Source organism: Oscarella lobularis, chromosome 4 (genome assembly GCF_947507565.1).
Source record: "Oscarella lobularis chromosome 4, ooOscLobu1.1, whole genome shotgun sequence".
Classification (NCBI taxonomy): Eukaryota; Metazoa; Porifera; class Homoscleromorpha; order Homosclerophorida; family Oscarellidae; genus Oscarella; species Oscarella lobularis.
In genome coordinates, this window is record NC_089178.1 from 1,108,541 (window position 1) to 1,129,036 (window position 20,496).

The 20,496-nt window shown below is 48.6% G+C and overlaps 3 protein-coding genes across 3 annotated transcripts in view; 1 reads left to right on the forward strand and 2 right to left on the reverse strand.

Annotated features, from left to right (window-relative positions):
• The window catches only part of LOC136186036 (uncharacterized), a 29,472-nt gene extending 12,754 nt beyond the window's left edge, over window positions 1-16,718 (reverse strand). The window contains exons 1-23 of the mRNA XM_065973276.1: window positions 10,529-16,718; window positions 10,293-10,473; window positions 10,000-10,238; window positions 9,458-9,943; window positions 9,286-9,408; window positions 8,868-9,200; window positions 8,745-8,819; window positions 8,418-8,696; window positions 8,261-8,365; window positions 7,931-8,199; window positions 7,633-7,875; window positions 6,791-7,580; window positions 5,439-6,732; window positions 5,195-5,386; window positions 4,948-5,138; window positions 3,454-4,899; window positions 2,114-3,392; window positions 1,867-2,058; window positions 1,629-1,813; window positions 1,201-1,574; window positions 911-1,144; window positions 261-857; window positions 10-208 (exon numbers count right to left, since the gene is read on the reverse strand). Coding sequence (XP_065829348.1) covers window positions 10-208; window positions 261-857; window positions 911-1,144; window positions 1,201-1,574; window positions 1,629-1,813; window positions 1,867-2,058; window positions 2,114-3,392; window positions 3,454-4,899; window positions 4,948-5,138; window positions 5,195-5,386; window positions 5,439-6,732; window positions 6,791-7,580; window positions 7,633-7,875; window positions 7,931-8,199; window positions 8,261-8,365; window positions 8,418-8,696; window positions 8,745-8,819; window positions 8,868-9,200; window positions 9,286-9,408; window positions 9,458-9,943; window positions 10,000-10,238; window positions 10,293-10,473; window positions 10,529-16,276 — 15,054 coding nt within the window. The 5' untranslated portion in view covers window positions 16,277-16,718. The remainder of the gene's footprint in view (window positions 1-9; window positions 209-260; window positions 858-910; window positions 1,145-1,200; window positions 1,575-1,628; window positions 1,814-1,866; window positions 2,059-2,113; window positions 3,393-3,453; window positions 4,900-4,947; window positions 5,139-5,194; window positions 5,387-5,438; window positions 6,733-6,790; window positions 7,581-7,632; window positions 7,876-7,930; window positions 8,200-8,260; window positions 8,366-8,417; window positions 8,697-8,744; window positions 8,820-8,867; window positions 9,201-9,285; window positions 9,409-9,457; window positions 9,944-9,999; window positions 10,239-10,292; window positions 10,474-10,528) is intronic.
• LOC136186042 (small nuclear ribonucleoprotein F-like) lies at window positions 16,683-17,402 on the forward strand. The gene is made up of 4 exons (XM_065973282.1): window positions 16,683-16,763; window positions 16,810-16,938; window positions 16,995-17,059; window positions 17,177-17,402. Exons 1-4 carry the CDS (start codon window positions 16,758-16,760, stop codon window positions 17,238-17,240), a joined length of 264 nt encoding a protein of 87 aa, XP_065829354.1. The 5' UTR covers window positions 16,683-16,757; the 3' UTR covers window positions 17,241-17,402.
• Window positions 17,213-20,456, reverse strand: LOC136186039 (protein MCM10 homolog). Its single transcript, XM_065973278.1, has 14 exons — window positions 20,406-20,456; window positions 20,214-20,354; window positions 20,008-20,154; window positions 19,790-19,949; window positions 19,570-19,732; window positions 19,343-19,498; window positions 19,155-19,294; window positions 19,019-19,099; window positions 18,693-18,947; window positions 18,562-18,638; window positions 17,922-18,511; window positions 17,760-17,873; window positions 17,517-17,711; window positions 17,213-17,456 (listed from the first exon to the last, which is right to left on the reverse strand). The coding sequence occupies exons 1-14, from the start codon at window positions 20,413-20,415 to the stop codon at window positions 17,379-17,381; spliced, it is 2,307 nt and encodes a 768-aa protein (XP_065829350.1). The 5' UTR covers window positions 20,416-20,456; the 3' UTR covers window positions 17,213-17,378.
• Between the last annotated feature and the right edge of the window lie 40 nt (window positions 20,457-20,496).

The window sequence follows — 20,496 nt, forward strand, 5'->3', positions numbered from 1 at the left end:
TTTGCCTGCCTGAGGTGTGCTGTAGTTTCCTAGTTGAGCACTGACGTTAATTGCCACTTGGCTGCCGTTTGCTAACTGGGGAGTGTTTCTAACGGCGAACGGCAATAGAAGAATGATTGCCGCCGGAGTTGTCGTTTCGTTCAAACTTTGCACAGCGTCGGTCACGTCTATTTCAACGTTGCCTTCTAGAAACGTCTGAACTGGAAGCCTAAAAGCAATGGTATACCTCGGCATATTCATAAGAACAAAACGAATCTTACCTGAGATTATTTACGGTTGCGTTCGTTTCTCCTACATCCATCAATTGAGTGATCGTGCCCAAGCTTTCACTCGCACTCAGAACTATGCGAAAGCTCTGATTTACCAGCGGCGATACGTGAACAGTGATGTTAAAAGCAGCGGGTTCCATGATGGACACGGGCGAGTTAAGAACGTCGTACGGAGCGATTTGATTGGCCAAAAAGCTGCTTTGAATTTGCGCTGTCGTTTCGACGACGTACGCCGGTTTTGATTCTTTGATAAGTGAATAGCTTTTTCTCGTCGCCGACACGAGCTGAGCGCTGGGATGAGGAGCAAAATAGACAAGAGAAGCCGTTCCTGTCAATGTCGTTCCCCTCAATATTGAGTCAGTGACGTTTAAAACAACAGCGACGTCAGAGGATTGATTCAGAGAAATATTCAAAAGCAGGTTGAGTACAATGACAGAGTCGACTCTCTTGAACCCATTGTCAGCAGACAAGACGTCAACTCCTGAGGGAAGAGTAACGTTTAGCTGCACATCGTAGGCAGTGTTCGCCGATGTAGCAGAATGACGGATAGTGACAGTGAACTCGGCGCGGTCTCCGATGCCTAATAGCCTTCGAAACAAACATTTAACGACAACTTTTCAATGCGTTTCTGCCTCAACTACCTTGGAGTCAGCGTAGTGTCGATTTCCAATTCTGGTTCAACGATCGTCAAAGTGACATTTGGCAAAGTTTCTCTGCCTTCGCTTTTCGGGTGCTGAACAGACAACGACGGAGAGAAGACGACTGCGCCTCCCGGCGCATCATAGACGATTGCTTCAATCGTTGCCGTCAGTCGGTCTTCGTCATTTTCAAGACAGTCCAAATAGTTGAAAACGATTGGAAATAGAGAAATTAGCCTTACAAAAGAAAGTCACTGAACGGTTTATATACGTTCTGTAACGCGCCAGTGTACCTATCGTTCTGTTTTTCCCACTGATAGCCGACAATTCGAAGATGATCTCCCACCGTCATAGTAAAATTTAGAATCTCTACAATCGCCCCAGCGTTTGTCTCTATTTCGACGGTGAGGTTATCCGTGCGATCACTGAGAAACGTAGAATTCCACTGAAAAACGACGATTTCATTCATTTTCACCGTGTTCCCAACAGTTGAAGGAAAGCTAGACGACATCAACTCGAAACTGGACGCTGGAGTGCTGACGATTTCAAGGTCAAACGTCGACTCCACCGCCGTGACGACGACGTCATCGTACACGAGAAGAGAAGTCAATCGAACCGTATCGTTGTCGCGGCATTCTTTGACTGACCCAGTCAAATTTAAAACAGCCTTACGTAAGAGAAGTTTGCTTTAGATACTGGCTTACTGTAGCGCCCATCTTACTTCGACTACAATATCGCCTCGTGAGACGATTTCACCGAAGCTCCACGTTAAGTTCAATGCGTTTCGCCTTCCTGACGACAAGACTACCCCCGGCACGATAGACGTGATAGCTCCGCCCATTGAAATAACCGACGACCTGATCACGCCGAGGGAAAGACTGCTCTCAACTTCAGCGGCATCAATGACTACAAAACAAGAATTTATCAGTTCGGAGCTTTGGAGTCCTGCTTCTCCTTACCCAAAACTAACTCCAAATTGACGGAGCCTCTCACCATGGGTGCTGTAATCTGAACCGCTGCCGTTTCTCCTGGCCGAATCCTATTTTGATCTGTCAATGCTGAAGATGTTTCCGTCAGTGCAATGCGAGGCGAGCCAGGCGAAGCTGTCACGAAAAAATGATTGGCTATCAAAGGAGAATAAACGGCACGACCTAAATAGACATCAATCCTTATACACGTCGACTAACAAATTTTGTGCCCTCGTACCAGAATCACTGAATGTAAAGGTGGCCGTCGATGTCACGTTTCTGTCAAACCGCAGTGAATCGTTGAGACGAAGAGAAAACTTGATCGTGAGAAGAGCGTTTGGAATGAGATCAATAAAAATCGAATCGTCTATCGAAAACCCGCTGACACGTACGACATCGTTTGGGTGAGACGAGAAGTAGTACGTCGGCGACTGAAACGCTTCAAAATACGGAGCATCAAATGCCAGACGAACGAAATTTCGTACTCCAGGACTAGAAGACGATTCGCTCGGCCAAATTCTTAATATGTACAAAATGACGTCGATCGACTGCAAATTCTCTGTCGCGTTGGCTGTGCAGTTCCACGTAAAATCTGCTTTGACGATGGTTGCGTTCTGAAGAAAGAGCCGTTCTGAAGTCACAGCGTCACCGCTCGAGTCAAATTCTACTAGTTCAGTCAATTGGAAATCCGTTTCAGGTGACCCCAACACAGCGAACGCCATCAAGATAAAACACTCGTCCGACGCATTTACGACGTTGTCGCCCGTATTGACGAACTCCTCGACGTTGATATAGAACGTAGTGGCGTTGCGCTGCGCTAGAGACATGGCCACGTTTCGCCTTCCCAAAAGACCTTTGCTGCGCTCAGGACGAGGAATCAAAGTAACGTTACCAATCACCGTCACGGCGATACTAGCATTGATTGTGCCTTCGGCAGCGGTGAAATTCACCGATACATAAGCGGTTTCGTTGTTCGAAAAGCCGAGCCCATTTAGTTCAAACATCTCCTTCACGTGTACAGGATTCGTCAGAAGTTCGATGCCGTCAGCATCTCTGTTCTCCACTTTGAAATCGATTGCAGAAATGCCTTTGCTTTTTCTTCGACACGACTCGTCGTCGAGGTGGTATTTTCGGCCAAGGTGAAATGTTTCTGAGCTGACAAACGTTACATTAAACACAACTGATATAGTTTCTTCAAGGCGAATAGAATCGTCGATTGGGACAGAGATATTGCAAAGAAAGACGTCGTTGAGAGGTAGCTCGTCGACGAGAAAACTCACTTCACTATCGAGTATTGTTACCAGATCAGGCACGACGTTGCACGAGTGAATCAAAACCGACGTCTTCACTTTTTCAAAAGCAACTGTCGTTTTGACGTCAAACGAGTCGCCGAACGACTTGTTTGTATGATACACGGCGAGTTGGAGCAGAACGATGTCCCCAGCGTCGAATGAGTCATAGAAACAGTCGACCGTAATGTTCAACGACGGCTCACTGACATTCAAAACAACGGCATCCTAAGAAATACTTGCTTATAAATAAATAAGAAAATACATAGCAGCGAATGTCAAAAAGTACCTGGTTTGAGCTTCGATTGAAAGTGACTGACGTCGTTATATCGACACTGTCTCCATTAATGAGACGCGGTGAATTTAGAAGAACCAGTTCGATTTCGACCTCCACTTCATCCGGATTGTCAAAGTCGCACGTTTTTGCCGAATCGGTGGGTACGTCCACCAACGTGACGACGATCTCGTCGTCTATGACGTCTTCTACAACGGCGACACTGCCGTGGGTCGGCACGCCGACAAACAAAACTTTGAGGACATCGTTAGCGGAAATAGAGCCGCCGCCGTCGCGCAAAGCGGCACCAATGAAGATCGTCAAATTGTGAGAGTCTTGCTCCTGCAAGGTAACGGTGCTTTTCAACTGAAACGTCTCTCCCAGAGAAAGACCTCGAAGGCGCGCCGAAGTCGACTTGCCGTCCGTCAATTTCGAGCTGACAAGCAGATAGTGCGAGCATACGCGCGGAAAATCACGTAATTCCAAACGATACTCTCGTCTACTGCACGCATCGACGACGTCCTGCGACGGCAAGGAATAGTAGACACCGTGCATTGCACAAGAGGGAACGATTCTCTCAGGCAACCCCGGGTTAACGATAGCCGGCAAAATCAAAACGAGGAGATCGTCTTCTTTTCCGTACTCGTCGATGCTGACAGTCAACGTCTGAGTGGATTTCGACGACGACGTGTTTGCGTACGGCAACGCCGGCTGCAGAAACTCGGGCAAAGGATTAAGCAAAGTGTCTATGACGAAGCTGACGGACAGATTGTACGCGGAACTTGACTCACGGGACGCATTCAAAACAATAACGAAGTGGATGAATTCTCCCGACCCAATGACCCTCGGAAAGGCGTTCGCGAGTAGAACAGTTACACTCGGCTCGACGACGACGATTTTTAAGTCAGGTTCAATTGGAAGTGTCAGTTCAACTCCAGCGGAAGACGTCAACTTCACTTGGCCGCTGATTGGCAGCACCTTCCCCCTTAGGGTATCGCTTTGATTTTGAATGCAGATGCTCATCTCAAGTACGGCAGTATCGTTGACGTCATCCTGAAAGTCAGGAGCATTGGTCACATTTCCAATCGTCACGGTATATTCCGTATTTGTGAACTGAATTCCTAGAGAATTCTCCAGTACTAGATTATGTCCTCGATACACGTATGACACGTTGTAAGGCACAAGACGATTTCCTGGTTCAAAAATGGAGACCAATTGTACGCTATTGCTGTCATTAGCAGGGAAGTCGACATCATAATATACAGGCACTTTTTGGCCGATTGTTGCTGACGCATGGAGACTTGAACTGGCAAACGAAAAGGCATAGGTCGGAAAATCAATAACGACGATGGTCACATCGTTTGAAATTTGTTCGTACTGGCCATCCAAAAGACCAGTAGTCTTGAACGCGAAGGTATTCAAGGAACCCTCTTTGTAGATTCCTAGTATTTCGTATGACACCTAAGTGAAGGATACTTTTACACGTATGTACCGTAAGTGATGTCCTACCTCGATTGATAAGGTGTCATTTGCCGACAAGATGTTGTCGCCTTTGTTCACTACGTCCACGAGGTGAAATAGTACCGGATTGGCTGAAAGGGGAGTTGAAGAAGTGAGAGAAGTCCCTAAACCTCGAGAGAGAATCTGAGCAGAACGAAAACTGACGTTTAATGAAGAAGCCATTTTCGAATCATCAATATCTGCAAACACAAAAAATCGTGTTTTTTCACGCCATTGACTCGGGAAAAAAACTCACATAGACGAATAGTCATATTAGTTGTTCCCTCAGGAACTGCGAAGTTGGCAATGAAGGTAACGACTTCCCCTACGATTACTTCGCTCCCTGCCGTCAGCTGATACGACGTATTTGCAAGTGCAGCGACCAAAAGCGCAGCCGAAGTAGAATTGAACGAATAGGACCACGATTTCGCTCGATAACTTTGAATTCCTAAAAAAACACGAATTGGGAGGCACCGAAATTCAACGGACAATTTTCTCACCAGCATCCTCATAAAAAACATCAGATGTAATGACGACGTTCGATCCAGGGCGAGCATCGTCTGTCAGCACCAGAGCCACGGTAAACGTCACATTCCCAGACGGCAGAAAACTCAGGGACAAATTCTCCCCAAGCTCATACCCATTATAGAGCTGCAAGTCAAGCGGCGAAGTCGATACGACGTAAGTAACGGGATCGTTCCTCGAAACACGGAGATAGTTCTGATCCGACAAAATCTTCACTGTGACGTTATACGCAGGAGCCGTTGACGCGTCGGTGTGCGACGCAGTCAACGTCAAATAAATGACATCGCCGGCATCAAGAATGGAATTATTCGCTACGGCGCTGAGTTGGAGTCTCGGCTGAACGACGGTGACGTTGAACAACGACGAAACATTCTCTTCTCCTCTTCTCCCTGTGAAATAGTTGAGCGTCCATCTGAGTCTGTGCAGCGAGCCGACGCTGGCATTTCCAATGTTTGCTGCCAGTGAAAGCGAAAGAACGTCGTTGGAATCGACCACGTTATCTGGTTCGTTTCCAACAGCGTTCAAGTCATATTTCCACGTGTGGTTGCTTAGTTGAAGCAGCTCTGTTTGACCCAAGGGCCGTGCATTGCCTGTAAATTCGGCGTTGACGCGAATTCCCAGTGACGTATCGTCGTCAAGGAGCTCAACGTGGACGCTCATGTTCGTGACCGCCTCGGGAAAAGTCACTCTTACAGCAAAGTAGACGACTTCCCACGGAACGACTGCCAATCCAGACATCCCATATAATGCGGCGCTCTGATCTGCTGTAATAGGTAGGCTCGCTCCCTCAAACGTTTCCGCGACCAGAACAACTTCGGACGTCTGATATCCAAGCGATTCCGTCGAGAGCGTGCGAGACAAGTCGTTGTATTCACAGCCGCGAGTAGCAGCGCTGTAGTACGTCAAGACGACTTCCCACTCGACGATCGTCTCCCAGCGAATCGACTCAGAAATCGGTGCAGAATAGAAACACGTAAGAACGCCGTCGTCCGTGGCAAAAGATTTGAAAATAACGACAAGATACGAATTTTGAAAGACGGCCGCTGCAGTACGAACGTGCGAACAGGTCAGCGTTTCCAGCACAGTGGACGGATCGAGACTACTCAAATCGGCTCGAAGTCTTAATTGATGTGCAGCTCGAGACGAGTTCCATTCGTGTCGGACGACAATGCTGAAGTTCATACGATCACCCCCATCAAAAGGCGACGTCGGCAAAACGACAAACGCCGTCTTTAGAACGGGACGAGTTACGTTGAATTGATGAATAACCTGCAGAAAGAAAATTTCACTATACTGACTCTGTGTGGGGTCATATAGCTGCTCTTACGACGGCTGTCTTCGTATTGTAGTCTGTCGTGACGTTCAGGTAGCCTTTGTAATCGTTAGAACACTTCTCGTCGTCGTTCAGTGCCGCTTCTATGCGGACTGCCGGCACAGAGAGCTCTAACGCTGACGAATCAACCGCAGAAGCAGTCACGTCGAGTAAATCAGTGGAAGCGCTAAACGCGTCGACTGGGGAAACGAAAGGAACTAGTCTTTGTGCATTAGAGAAGGTCAGGAGTAGCGATCCACTAGTCTCCCACGATTGAACGCGAATTCTCAACGGATGCTCACCCAAATCTTTTACGTTCAGTACGACCTCAATTTCAACATCCCCGCCAGCCGGACCGTCGTTGATTTTCTCTGATTGACTATCCTTCAGAATCACGTCGGCTTCGAGACTGCTCACACAGACGGACTCAAAATCGACGGCAGAAACGTTGAACTTCAGTACGTCATAGACCGCGCCATCCGGTAACGACGCAGACGCATAGCTACCGACAACTGACGCGTTCAGTAGCGTGCCTTGTCGAGCACTTCTTCCTAGTTGAGCTGGAACGACAACCGACTCCCCGCTTTGATCGACGGCGATTTCACGGAAGAAAAGAGTAACGGTCGAAGAATCTACAGTCCAGTTGGAGACTGTCAAGTTGGTTCGCAATAAATCAAGTCTAAAAGCCAGGTTCGGATTGACGGTGAGATTGAGATAGACGTCAAAGGCAGAAACGGCTTCGTCTGGGGAAGAGAGGTGGATAAAAGAAACGGAATAGAACGCCAAACCGTCAACGTTCAAAATCCTACAAACGAATTTTTTTATTTATAGGAAAGGGAATAGTTCGAGACACTTACGAAGGACTTCGTTCCACTTGAATACCCAAGTGAGGATTTGTGACGGAAAAGTGCCCCATCTCTGGGCCAGCTATTCGAGACGTGTTTCCGTAGACGGTTTCGAATAGAACGAACGTAGCGAGACCGGGAACAGTAGTTCCAGAGCTGAGATTCGGAACGACGACGACGATGTCAATATCGACGTAGTCATTATCGTCGTTGTCGTCCGGAAAGTTCGTAATGTCCGTCAAATTGAGTACGACACTAGGGAAAAAGACAATGCGGTTTATTTTCGCGGCTTTCTTTTCTCTCGTCTCACGTTGAGCCGTTTGTGTGCGACGAAAATTCTCCACTAAGGCGCACGTTCGATCCGGCATCAACAACAAAAGCTTCGTCAAACAGAAGAAAAGGCATGTCTTCGGACGCCGGTAATTCTGTAGTCACTTGGACCCCTTTAGTTGTTCCTTCGATGCATCGAATACGCACTCTGAAAGATATTCTCCACCCAACACCGGCTCGAGCCACAGCGCTCGAGCCACCGCCGTCTAGGATGAAAGAGTCTATACGGAAGGATACTCTGGGAGACGTCTAAGCAGAAAAAAACATTACGTTATATCAAACAATAAGGAATCTCGCGGATATACGTAACCTGTCCTGAATACTCTCTCGCTGCGTTAGCAAGGGCGCTGCTGAAAAATTTCCGGACTTCTATTACCGTATTGATTGTCATGAGTGGCTGCACGAGATAAGTGAGCTAAAAACGAATGCAATCAAGGTGCAAGTACGGTAAAAAGACTTTCGTTTACCTCTGCAGTAAAGTTAGCCACAAATACGCAACCAGGTAGCAATCTTTCAACCCAAAAAAGGATAACCGCATCCTCGAGTATTGTATCGACGCTTGTCGTACATCCTTTCAGACTCGTGGTAACGGATGACAAATTGATCGACTGGTATCCAATAACGGCTGCTAGGCTGAGATTGTACAACGGTCCGGCGTACAGTCCTGAACTGGCTAAAGCGCGAACGGCGTAGAAAACAACGCTTCCAGCAGAGAACGAATCGTCAGAAGTAAACGACACGTCGGCCTAAAAGAACCATGTATATATAGCGACGTGAACTTTTGAAATTTCCACCTTGATAGAAGGCTCTACGAGCAACAAGTCTGCTATGTCACGGATGTCCTCCTCGTTTAGCAAATATGCAGTAACCTTAAATTGCGCATCAGACTCCGTAATCAATTAATAAAAAGTTCTCACATTTAACACTTGCCCTGCTGATATGACGTCAGTGATCAAAACTTGTGCTACTATTGTAATTTCCACTTGATCTTCTAACGAGTTTACCGCATCATCAAATTCGTTGAAGACCGTTCCAAAGGCAAAGATTGCAGTGTCCTTTGAGCCATTGAAAGCGGCTGCTTCGCTAAGTTTGAGAGTAATTCCGTCGCTCGTTCGGTCTGTGTCGCCTGCTACAAGTATAGACTCGCGAATATTGTCGCCGATGCGAGTTACGCTCGCTGACAAGATTCCCATTACCGATTGGCCACCAAATTCTGGCATACGCAAAACAACGGTTAGATTGTTATATGCCTAAAAAACAGAACCATTTCTGAGGCTAGCTTGCGTGGTCTCGGATACGCGCGCGGGGCTTGCAAGGCTACAAATGCGCTCTCACCTCGGGCAGAGTGATTGTAGCTCTGTACGTAGCTGCTTCTCCAAAGGCGATAAACGAACGGCCAGTCTCGGGATTCCACGTCTCCGTCACAGCTAAGGAAAGTGCGGAACTTCTCAGAGCAACCTGAAAACACCGACTAGAGCGCGTATTGAGTTAGTATTAAACGACGTACACTCTGAGTACGATTTGTTGCGTACGAGCGACCCGGTAGCGCATCTAGATGCGACGGCAAAGAGCTGTAGTTTGCAGACGATAGAACGCCTATGATCGCGCTGGCGACCACCCTTTGCGTTGCGTTGGCGACAAAAGTTAGAATGATACTTTCCGTCAAACTAATTCGGGCCGACTCGACGACGATGACTGCGTACTCCGGGCCGTACTCCGGGCCGTACTCGGTCGTCGAATTAGACACCAATCGCCATGATAAATTTGGATTTGACGTGTTGTCTATAGATGATGATGATGATGATACCACCGCAATTGTCCAGTTGTGAAGGTCCAAGTAAACGGCGGGAACTACTGTCTGCCAGATCAGCCTGTAGGCTGGCGACGATGCACTATGTGGATAAAGCGTAAAGTTGTATGCCACCTCGTCTCCGGCATCAATATCCATGTCAGGAGTCGCTGACGACGTGATGATCCATTCAGGCTCGACCACCTGTAGAAGATACATACATACATACATAGTCAAATATTCTCTCTAGTGGGCAGTACCTTGAGCGTGTATGATGTCTGGACGACTTGATATTCGTCTGTTAGAACTTTGGCTGTAAAAGGAAGAGAACTCTTTCCCGATGTCGCTCTGACGTCATCGTGAAGTCGAACTCTTGCGAGTACGTCGACGACGATATCATCGTCGATCGTTTGGTTATTTACAGCCACATTCGTTATACTGCCAAAGTCAAAATACAGCAAATTTTCAAGGGCGTAGACCAGCGAACTATTCCAGTAACCTAGCAAGAAAAATCTTTAGCCACTAAGCGCGCAAACAAAGACCTCGTCCTTACTATCTCCAGCGTGAAGGCTCGAGTTCAGTATGGCATTACCAACGTAAAGAACGGATGCATTGAGTATTTCCACAACAACGACTGAAGACCGCGTCGGCAGAGTCACCTTCACCTGGTACTTGGTAGCTGATTCGGGCACGACCATTGAATAAACACAACGAAATTCTTCTTGAAGAGTAATCTAGAAAAAAGCTTTACTATCACGTCAAAAAAAGAGAAGACTACTAAAAGCTTGCCTCCTTTTCAACGGCCGTATCGGTATCGTTGACCGAAGAATAAACGATGTCGTACGTCAGCACGACCGGCATTATGCGAAGGTAGGCGGAACTCGTCTCGTCCTCGTAACGTTTGCTGTAAATCGTGTAATCCGAGTCGTAACTGACTACCAAGTCGTGTCGCAGCGTGATTCCCGGCGGCGTCTCTTGAATGACGACACCGCAAAAATGCAACGACATGACGTCGTCGAGAAGAAAATCGGAATAGTTGAACTTCATAACGGCAATTGATGTGACGTTATCAACGACGTACTCAGGTCGAGAAGACTCATTCCGAAACGTCGCCGTCACGTTAGTGACGTTCCCCCAGACGACGTGCTCCGTCAAAGTCAATTCCATCTCAACGCGATAAGCGCTGATCAGAGATTCAGACGAGTGAAAAAGCTCGAGCGAAAAGCACACGTAGTCGCCGGCGTCGACTATCTCGTCGTCTCGTTCCGATCGTACGATTTCGAAATCCAACGACGGATCAAGCTCCGGCTCGGCGGCGACGAGCGGAAACGTTCTCGGCTCTAATTCGATGTCGTACGGCACGTAGTCGCCGCCGTCGAGTCGCGCCGACGAGCACGACGAATTCACCTCGACTCGACCCCTTCGCCCGTTTAGGTCGTGATCGGAGAAATCGCCGTCGGCCGAGCCGCGAAAACCGAACACGATTTCGTCGCCGTCGTTTCCGTCGAACGAGACGTTATGCAGAACGAAGCCGAAGCCGTTTGTAATGTTCCACGCGGCGCCGAAGCCGTGGTAGCAGCCGTGAACGATTCCCTCGCCGACGTACGGACACCAGTCGTCGGGAAGCGACGCGACGCCTGGGTAAGCGGTCACGCCGCCGCCGCTCCCGTAGCACGGTCCCCAAGCGATTTCCTGGCATCGAACGCTTCGACCTATTGACGTAATTGTCGCGTTTGCGATCCACAATTCCATCAGACTAAATCGATGGTATCCGAGAAATGGAAAAACGACAGTGACGTTGAAGTCGAAAGCGACTCGAAAAACTTTCACCGTTACGTCGTAGGTAAATTGCTCTTCCGGTGCTAAGTAGAACGACGACGTTTGATTGTTCGTCGAGTTGCTGATTCTAGCATTGGCAACGTTCGGTGTCCGCGTCCAGAAGCTAGCTGACGAATCCTTTGCCACGTACTTCCTGCCCGTGTAAGAACCGCACGATTGACCTGCTGAAGAATAGCGCACAGTAGCCTCGAACTTCAACTCCATTCCAGCTGGAATAGTGTTCAATAAACGATGACTGAATCGGAGTTCCAAGTCGCTTCCAGTGTTCACAAAATCGTCTCCACTCAAAAGGGTCGCCGAGCCGCGATTCGACTGCAATTCCGCCGTCAATGTACTCGGTTCGGCGTCGTAGGATAAGCCGTTACATTGCAAACATTCCGATCCAATTATTTCCATATTTTTGTGCGACTTCACCTTCAGTCTAACATTGTACGCCGTTGCCAAGTGACCAGCGTCGTGAGATATTCGTACAGTTGACTGCACGACGTCCCCGCCTTGAAGCAAAGGAAGTCCAAGCGACTCTATCGAAACAGCGAGACTGGGCTCACTGATCTGCACGGGTATAGCCACAGCCACGCCAAGACGCTCCGCATCACTGCCGTATTGAACTATTATCTCCAAATCAGCTGCATCGCCGTGAACGTTGCCGATCACCTGTAGCGGAGCAACAACGCTCAGCACCAGGTCCAGTCGGCTTGACCCTCTAGCAGTAGCCAATTGCCCAAAAGCTAATTTTCTTGACGCTGCTATTGAACCGGAAAGCAAACTTCCCGTACCGGTAATTCCTTCTCCGGTCACATAACCGTCAACTGCGGACATATTCACTCTGCTATTCACTCCACCCACGCTAGAAGTTTCGTCATGAACGTGCGGAACGGTGACGACGACGCTGCCGTGAGACGACGCGGGAAACGTCACAGTCACGTTCAATTCGACGCAACTTTCCGGCGCCACTTTAACAGATCCTCCAAAATCGTTACTCTCCTGTCCGCCCAGCCTCGATGCGCTCACGCGCGCGGATCCGAGAGCCACGTCCACTTTCAAATCGGCTAAACCGACAGAAACGCTTCGTTGCACGTCGTCTGCGTCCATCAGTAACGCCTCGTTGAACTCGGCGCCCCGAACGGAGGAAAAGTGAACGAGCTCGGCGACACAGGCGTTCCGCGCCGCAGTGTACACGCCCTCGTCGACGACGATCGTGTAGGCGACAACGAGAACGTTCTCGCCGTCGTTCGCTTGCCGACCGTTCAGCGTCATCTCCGACAACCTCAAACGGCCCGTCGGAGATCTCGAGACGACGACAGGCGGCGGCACGGGGTTCCCATTTCCGAAAGTCACGTTAAACGAGTCGGACGACGCGAGATCGCCGTCACAGCCAATATCCACTTCAATATCATATAAGGGATGACTGGCAGTAGATTCTATTATAGCGACGAAGCGAACGAGATCGTTCGAAGCGACGCCACCGATTCCACATCCGAATTGACTTCGTTCAATATCGTCAGAGGTGACGTGAGACGGCGACGTCCACAGCGAGCCGTAACCGCCGGGTCTCGAAAACGCGATCGTGTCGGCTGTTGAACAAAGAAGTGCCGCCGCGACTTGAGACGACGAAAAGTTGACGGCGCTGAAGTAAAACGCCACCGGCGGTTGAACGACTCGAAGCGATATTTCGCCGACCGTCGGAGAACTGCGAGACGACGACATCTCCGATACGAGAACGTCGACGGATAAATCCTCGACGCTGTCCGTTTCTTTGACGTGGAACGGTAGAGTAAACCGAAGAGACGGTTGATTCGACGTGGCAAAGATCATCCTCGAGAAACGCAGCGCGACGTGAGTCGTGCTACCAGTGTCGATCGTCTCCTGATGCGCCAACGCGTTGTACAAGCTCGTCGTCGTCTCGTTGGGATTTAGAATAGAAGAGCCGACATCTAGGAGACCCGTTGGAAAGGACACGGTGACGTTGAGTTCGTCGAAGCATTGATTCACGGTGAAGTGTTCCAGAATGATTTGAATTTCGCATCCTGGAAAGACTTGATTGCTTCGTATCGCCTCGCTCTGTCCGCAACGTTTCCACGTTTCGTTACGAGTCGAACCGGGCGACAGGCTTCGAACGGGTTCCGAGCAATTTGCATAAACCATTTTCCACACAATACCGGAATCGTCGCCGACGTCGCTTCCATTATACGACACTCGCACCGACGAGTATCCGGCAACGCTGACGACGTAACAAAAAGACATTCGATCTCTCGCAATGACGACCCCGTATTCGTCGACGTCGCGTTGCTCGCCGCTTTCAATAAAAATATCAAAATCTTCGCTTGAGGCGTTGCTGAAAGGATAGACAGTCTTGAATGTCGCCGTGGATCCGTGCTCGTCAAAAAAAGTCACATTGCAACATATAGGAGATCCGGTTCGAATAAGTGCACTGTCGCATCGCAACACGGAATTGGCAGCCGAAATTTTTCCCGAATCGAACGGAAGGACGATTAGGTCAATGCTGCTAGTATTGCTCGCCGATCCACCGGGCCCCATCTCTCGCACTTCCACGGTAAATTGAAACGGGGTTTCACTGGCTGCTAGCGCGTACAGCTCAACTGACACGACAACGTAAGGCGAATACGACGAAGACATATTGAACTGAGAAAATCGAACAGATATCACGTTCGATACGACGCTCGTTTCAACGTATCGCTCGGCAAGACCCGACGAAGCATTCACTATCACCGTTCGAGAGTAAGCAAGAACGTGCATAGGAGAAGTAAAATCAATTGTTAGGCTGTCAGCACAAGCGTATTCCATATCGTAGGCGACGGTTACATTGAACGAACATCCAACCGACGGTCGTCCCGTCCAGACGTAGGCGTCCGAATTGCATGTCATCGTTTCGATTTCGACGCCGAGTCGTCGTGGTTGCAGCGTACGCGACTTGAGCGTGCAATCGGCTACGACGTTGATTGTACACGTCGCGTTTTCGCCCGCTCCGATGGCTGTCCAGTTGCCGTTGAGATTGAGTAGGGCTGCGATGCGACCGAGACCGATTACGTTGGGGAGAGTGAGTGCAAATGTCCACGTGTTTCTGTACGGACTGAGCGACGTCGCGTTGTGCCGGATGCCTTCAAAATCCGTAAAAACTATTCGGATCTCGTCGGCGGAAATAAAAACGTCCGGTGTCACGGATTGATAGCGAGCTGCGTTGCCTTGATGATCCTGCAAAACGAGATTTCCGACAAAGAGAGATCCGCCTTGGGCGTCATGACGGGAACACGACACAGCCGAGGACGAAGCAACGGCAACGCGAGGACTCTCCATCCGCGGATGAACCAAATTCAATTCCCATAACAGAGTTGAGGTCCAAGTTCCCAACAGTCCAACTTCTGTGACGTTTGCCCGAAGGCGAAGCGATAAACGAGACGATGATAATAGCGGTGATGGCAACATTTGAAATTGAATGACAATGACAGGAGAGGCGGATAAAGAAAAATTAAAATTTTGAAATTCTAATTTAGTTGAATCGAGAAGATCAATGCCACTCGTTGATCCACTTCCCAAATGAAAGTCTCCGAGAGTGAAATCTGATTCGCCATCTAAGACTTCAACAGTTCCGGAAACGCGATTAAAACATCTTCCGGCGGTGTGATATACTAGCGTTGCCGTCACATTGCATCCTAACCACACAGAACCCGGAAGAACGCCGGCATTTTCTGAACAATTCACCAAAGTCGAACGTGACGCCAAATCTTGTCCCAATTCAGACTGATGGATACAGTTTTGATACATTGCCTTGCTCACCCGTTCTCCAAATGTTTCTCCCAAGTACGCAACGTCAATAATGACGTTCTCTATCCCAACCGGTACCCAGAACGTCAGCAAATAACCGTAGTAGTCATCTCTTGAAAAGTTGGCCAGCAGAACAGTTTCATCACCCATCACTGTAATGCTGAAATCTTCATTAGCTGGATAAGCTACAGGACTCGTAGTCTTTAGATAAGCTTGATTCAAACCGGTTGAATCCTTTGGCAGAAGGCGACATTCCGCTTTGGATTCATAATAAAAAAAATCATTGCAAGAAATGATTGATTGGCTCCCCCCGATCGTAGCCACGTCACCAAGCAGAACCGCTTCACTTACAGTGAAATTCACGTCCGCATAACCGTCAAGCTCGATGACATTCAAATCTGACGTCTCCACAGCAGCAGAAGTCGACCGGAAACGAACCTCGTCTCCGTCACTACCGCTGACGTCGTCGGATTCCAGAGTGATGTTGAGAACGAGGCGCGGTCCCGCTTCGCACGTTTCCGTGTAATCGTCGAAAGCGACGAAGATCGTCGCGTCTGGCGTCGCTACTAACGTCGTCAAGGCCGCACGGAGACTAATTGACGTAAGGGCACTGTCGATCGCGACGGAACTGACGGTAAATCGACGATCTCCGCTGCTGGTGATCGCGACGCTAATTTCGATCCGATTCGAGCATAATAACACCGGATAGTATGAGAGGAAGACGCTCGTCGAACAGCCGGGAAATAGCGGGCGAATGCTCTTCGATTGCGCGCCGTCGCACTCGATCGACGCGATGGCGCCCCCGCGTGCCCCCGCGTGAACGTTGAAGTCGCTGCAAGAGACCGAATCGCACGCGATTGCGACTCGGACTCTGGCGACGAGGAGGAGCCACAGAGCGGCACACAGGCTCCCCATAGCGATGCGATTTGACAAGTGCTAGTCGCTGCATTTGTCAAAGCGGGGACGCGTGAGAACGCCAACTGCGCGCGCGCAAACATTAGATGGCCTGCCAATAAATGAAAAGCAAAAGAAAAAATGAGGTGCAGGGGAACTAATGCAATCTTTTAGCCGCCTGCAAGGCGACGTGGATTAGAAAAATTATTTACGCGTTATTAGGAAAATTATTCGCTACAGAGTCTCTCTTCAGTGAATGGGTATGTGTGGATTGCCGTCCTCTTTCACAGGCGTCGGATCCAAGCCTATTCGATGGCGAATGGCGTTTGCCTTCGATTTCTCGCCCTGTGGAGTCTCATCCATTGCCAACGTCGACGAAGCCGCTTCCCATAACTGCTCCTTTTCTTCGTATTCGCGTAGGTCGGCCGACACGAGCTGAATTCGCGTTGGAGCTCGTCGCTGCATTTTTAACGCACGCTAAAGGCAGCGACGAAAGAGGCGCATGGCCGTACGTGAACTTGCCGAGCCATTTCTCACTTATTGAGCGCTTTTAGGGTGTTGTTCCTATTAATCCCAAGCCCTTCTTGACGAATTTGACGGGCAAAGCCGTCGTGGTGAAGCTAAAATGGGGAATGGAGTACAAAGGTTACCTAGTGTCCTTCGACGGATACATGAACCTTCAGGTAGAAGAGAAAGATCCGTCTAGGAAATTCAGTTTTAGTAGCACCTCTTTCGCTAGCTTGCGAATACTGAGGAGCACATAGACGGCGTTTGCACAGGAAATCTGGGAGAAGTTCTAATTCGGTACGACTCGTAATGTAGCGTTGTAATGCTTAGGGACTCGGGCCTTTAGTGTAAGCGCGTAGGTACTAGAGGCTGGTTTACCTAGAGTCGAGGTCCTAATGAACGATTCTTTGGTAGATGCAATAACGTGCTATATGTGAGAGGCAGTGAGGATGAGGATGATGACGGTGAAAGAGACTAGTAGGGAGATGATGCTGAATTTGTGGATTTGAGTGTTGCTAAATCTTCCCCTTTTTTTGTTTAATGTCCTGTCAGTATTGAAATAGAGCCTAACAGAATTCGTCCAAAATGCATGCTTTGGTGCGTGGGTGCATTTTTCTCATTCCAAACTGTTTAAAAATTTCGGTTGTTCTTCTCCGCGAATAAGTAGCTTCTCATTGACTTCAACTTTCCTCTCCTACAAAGAGAAATGGCAGAGAACTTCCCCTGATATTTACTATTAATTTTGTTTGGATACCTGATACATTGCTGTCTTTGTAAAATTTTGGCTGCCACAATGACGGCACGACTTCCCAGGATACACCTCATCGTAAGTATGCGCTCGTTGGCTGCAATTATTGCACTGAAAAAAGCGTTTGCAGGCCTTGTGTTTCACCGTGTCATGCTTCTCATCAATGCAGCGCCGAGCGGCCGACTCGGCGGTATAATTGCACTAGAACGAGGGTATAATGATGTAAGGGTTTGGGTGCTGGGAGCTTACTGTTCGGCACGTGACAACGGAAACTCGTAGTGACATGATTGACTTCATTTTGTCTTCCATTTTCTCGCGTTCGCCGAGACGGCCAAAGTAACGCTCCAGCATCTCTTCGTGAGCCTAGAAAAACGTAGTTTAGCTAATAAATAGTTTTAATTAATGTATTACCATTTTAGCGAGCCCTCCGTGTTTTGATTTAGCTGCTAGCAACCGACGACCTTCCTCAGAAGACGCGTCAATATCGAAGTCAGAAAATTTCAAACGAGGGACGCTTTTGCTATCAGTGTTATTCCTGTTTTCAACTGAAGTCGATTGCTTCGTTTTCTTTTGACAATTCGCAGCGGCACGTCTCTTCGCTTCGTCTGGCGAGATTTTCCGCTTCGTTGAATCAGATGCGGCGGCGCGTCTTCTCCTCATTATTTCCACGGCTTGCTGTTTTTCTGCCTCGGCTTTGCGTTGCTTCATTGCCACCTGGGGCACCGTTTTCTCGAGATCAAACGCTACGCATCCCTTCGTCAGCCCGCGGCCCAGCTGGGGCTCAAGCCTTCCTCCTTGAGCGGGACGCTCGTCGTCGTCGTTGGAATAGAATGGCATGGCGCTCTCGTGCTCGGCCTTTTCCTTTGCCAAGTCGGATTTTCTGGACACGGTGCGGGATTGTTTTTGCAACCAGGTAGAGTTTTCTTTGACTTCTCTTTTGCCGCCGCCGCCGCCTTGACGGTTCAGAACCTGAGAAGCGGAGAAGGCCGTTTTCGGTTTATCTGAATCAGCAAATGTGAGCAACTTTCAACGACAGTGGCATTTTTCTCACTTGCTTCACTTGACGCTTTTTGAAATTGCAAAAAATGTCTAGCACCGGCCGACTGTTGCTGCTGAAGCAATTTTTGACTAAAGAAAGAGAAAATTCACGAAGAGTAATGAAAATCGCAACCAAACGTATACAATGTTTCCGAAGCTTTCGTTGTCAAAATAGTGCCCGTTGATTGAACGGGCCCTCCGGAGTGACTCCCGCATCCCTCGGCCTTCATGAGATGAGCAGCACCGTCAACGTGTGCAGTTGTGAGGCGAGTCGTCGTCGACGGCGACCTGTTGTCCGATTTCCTTTCACCGGCGCCGCTACGTGAAGCGAACATCTCGCCGTTGTACACGTAGACATTGCCATCGTTGCGTTTGAGCTTTTTTGACTGGGGCCCATAACTGATGAAAGAAACGAGACAGGCGAGGGATCAAATGACTTTAGGGGTGCGAGATCTTCTCACTCAACTCACCCTGACTGGCATTCCATACGACCTGATCTGGCTCTGTTGTACGCTGCTTTGACGTGGTACTCGCAATATTCACCCTGGAACCTGAAAGGAATCCCATAGCCTTACTAGTGCATTTACTGGCTTGGCTATGTGCTACTTGTTGATAAAATTTCTGCAATCCTTCTGTGTCGTTCTGTTCTTGCCTTTGCAGATACCAAAGTCTTTGGATTGGCCGAGATACATGAGTTTGTTTGGATGACCGATAGTGATGGCCACTTCGTCTCGAACAGCGCTTTGCTAAATGAGAACAGCGTCATACGAGGTTTTCTTGACAGTGCTTATTACGTCTTTCGGTGGCATAAAGTCTGGATTAAGAAGAGCAACGACAACGCCCTCGCTCGTCTTCCAATGCTCCTTATAAACATCCTTGAATAGGAAGAGGGTGACAACAGCGGACAGAGACGAGAGGTCGGTCAGTTTCCAAGAACAAAATTTTCCACTCTATGAGTACGACATAATACAATAATATTATTATGATAGGTCGTCATTTATTCCAAATCAGATGTTTTTACCTTTGGCGATTCCTTTGGGGGACTTTTCTGTATGATGACCCCCATTGTGACCCAGTTGTCTTCCTTTGACAAGCCCGTGGTTCCAGTGGCAAGTTTTGACAGTCTCACCATTTTCCTTCCTTCCATTTTTTGCGCCATAGTTTCCACAGAAACGCGCGGATTTCTACAACAACGCACACAGGTACTATAAGGTTATCTAGTCCAAGTGCGCTCCTCTCACATCAATCGAATTCCAGAAAATCGTTCAGTCACAACAGGAGGACCATCTGGCTTGGAAGCAGCTGTCTCCTTTTTCGACTGCCTCGCTCTATCTATCATCTTTCTGCTACAAGATTCAGAGGCTACTTTCGTATTTCCACGAGTAGCAGATTGGAAAAGCACTAATAATAAATTTCAATAAAGTATTGATTTTATGTGCATTTAGTATGTCTTCTTTACATTTCGTTGTTTTCTCCTTCTGCTCTTTGAGCTCCTTTCGCATGGCAGCTAGCTCTTCCTGCAATGCTATCTGGGCACTTTCTTCCTTTTGCTCCTTCATCTCTTTTCGCAAAGCAGCTAGTTCTTTTTGCATTGCCGCTACGTGAGCTTTAGAAAATAAGAAAAAGACGTAAGGTCCGGTTCCCCTAAAAGGGTCCCCTTCTTACCAGCGATTGCATCAGCTGATTTTGCCGTCTCCTGGCCTTCTTCCGTCGGTTCTAATGTCATCACGACTTCGTTTTGACTACTACGCGTCTCCTCTTCTTCCTCGTCCCAGTTTTCGCCGAGCGAGCAGAGCAGATCAAGATCTACATTGAGAAAAGATCACAATGGCATTCGAATCGCGCACAGAAAGTCACCGTCAGCCATTCGCGAAGAAGAGGATCGAACGCGCCCGCGGGTTCGCTCCAAAGTCCCGTAAGACCGTAACGGGAAAAAAAATCCTCCTTC

Bases quoted from the DNA above. Each gene is read 5' to 3' on its own strand.
- LOC136186042 (XM_065973282.1), top strand. The intron at 16,939-16,994 runs GTAGAAGAGAAA...CTCTTTCGCTAG, and splicing joins ACGGATACATGAACCTTCAG to CTTGCGAATACTGAGGAGCA. The intron at 17,060-17,176 runs GTACGACTCGTA...ATTCTTTGGTAG, and splicing joins CTGGGAGAAGTTCTAATTCG to ATGCAATAACGTGCTATATG.
- LOC136186039 (XM_065973278.1), bottom strand. The intron at 19,950-20,007 runs GTAAAGAAGACA...ATTTATTATTAG, and splicing joins GAAGGAGAAAACAACGAAAT to TGCTTTTCCAATCTGCTACT. The intron at 17,457-17,516 runs GTATCCAAACAA...TTCTCTTTGTAG, and splicing joins CAAAGACAGCAATGTATCAG to GAGAGGAAAGTTGAAGTCAA.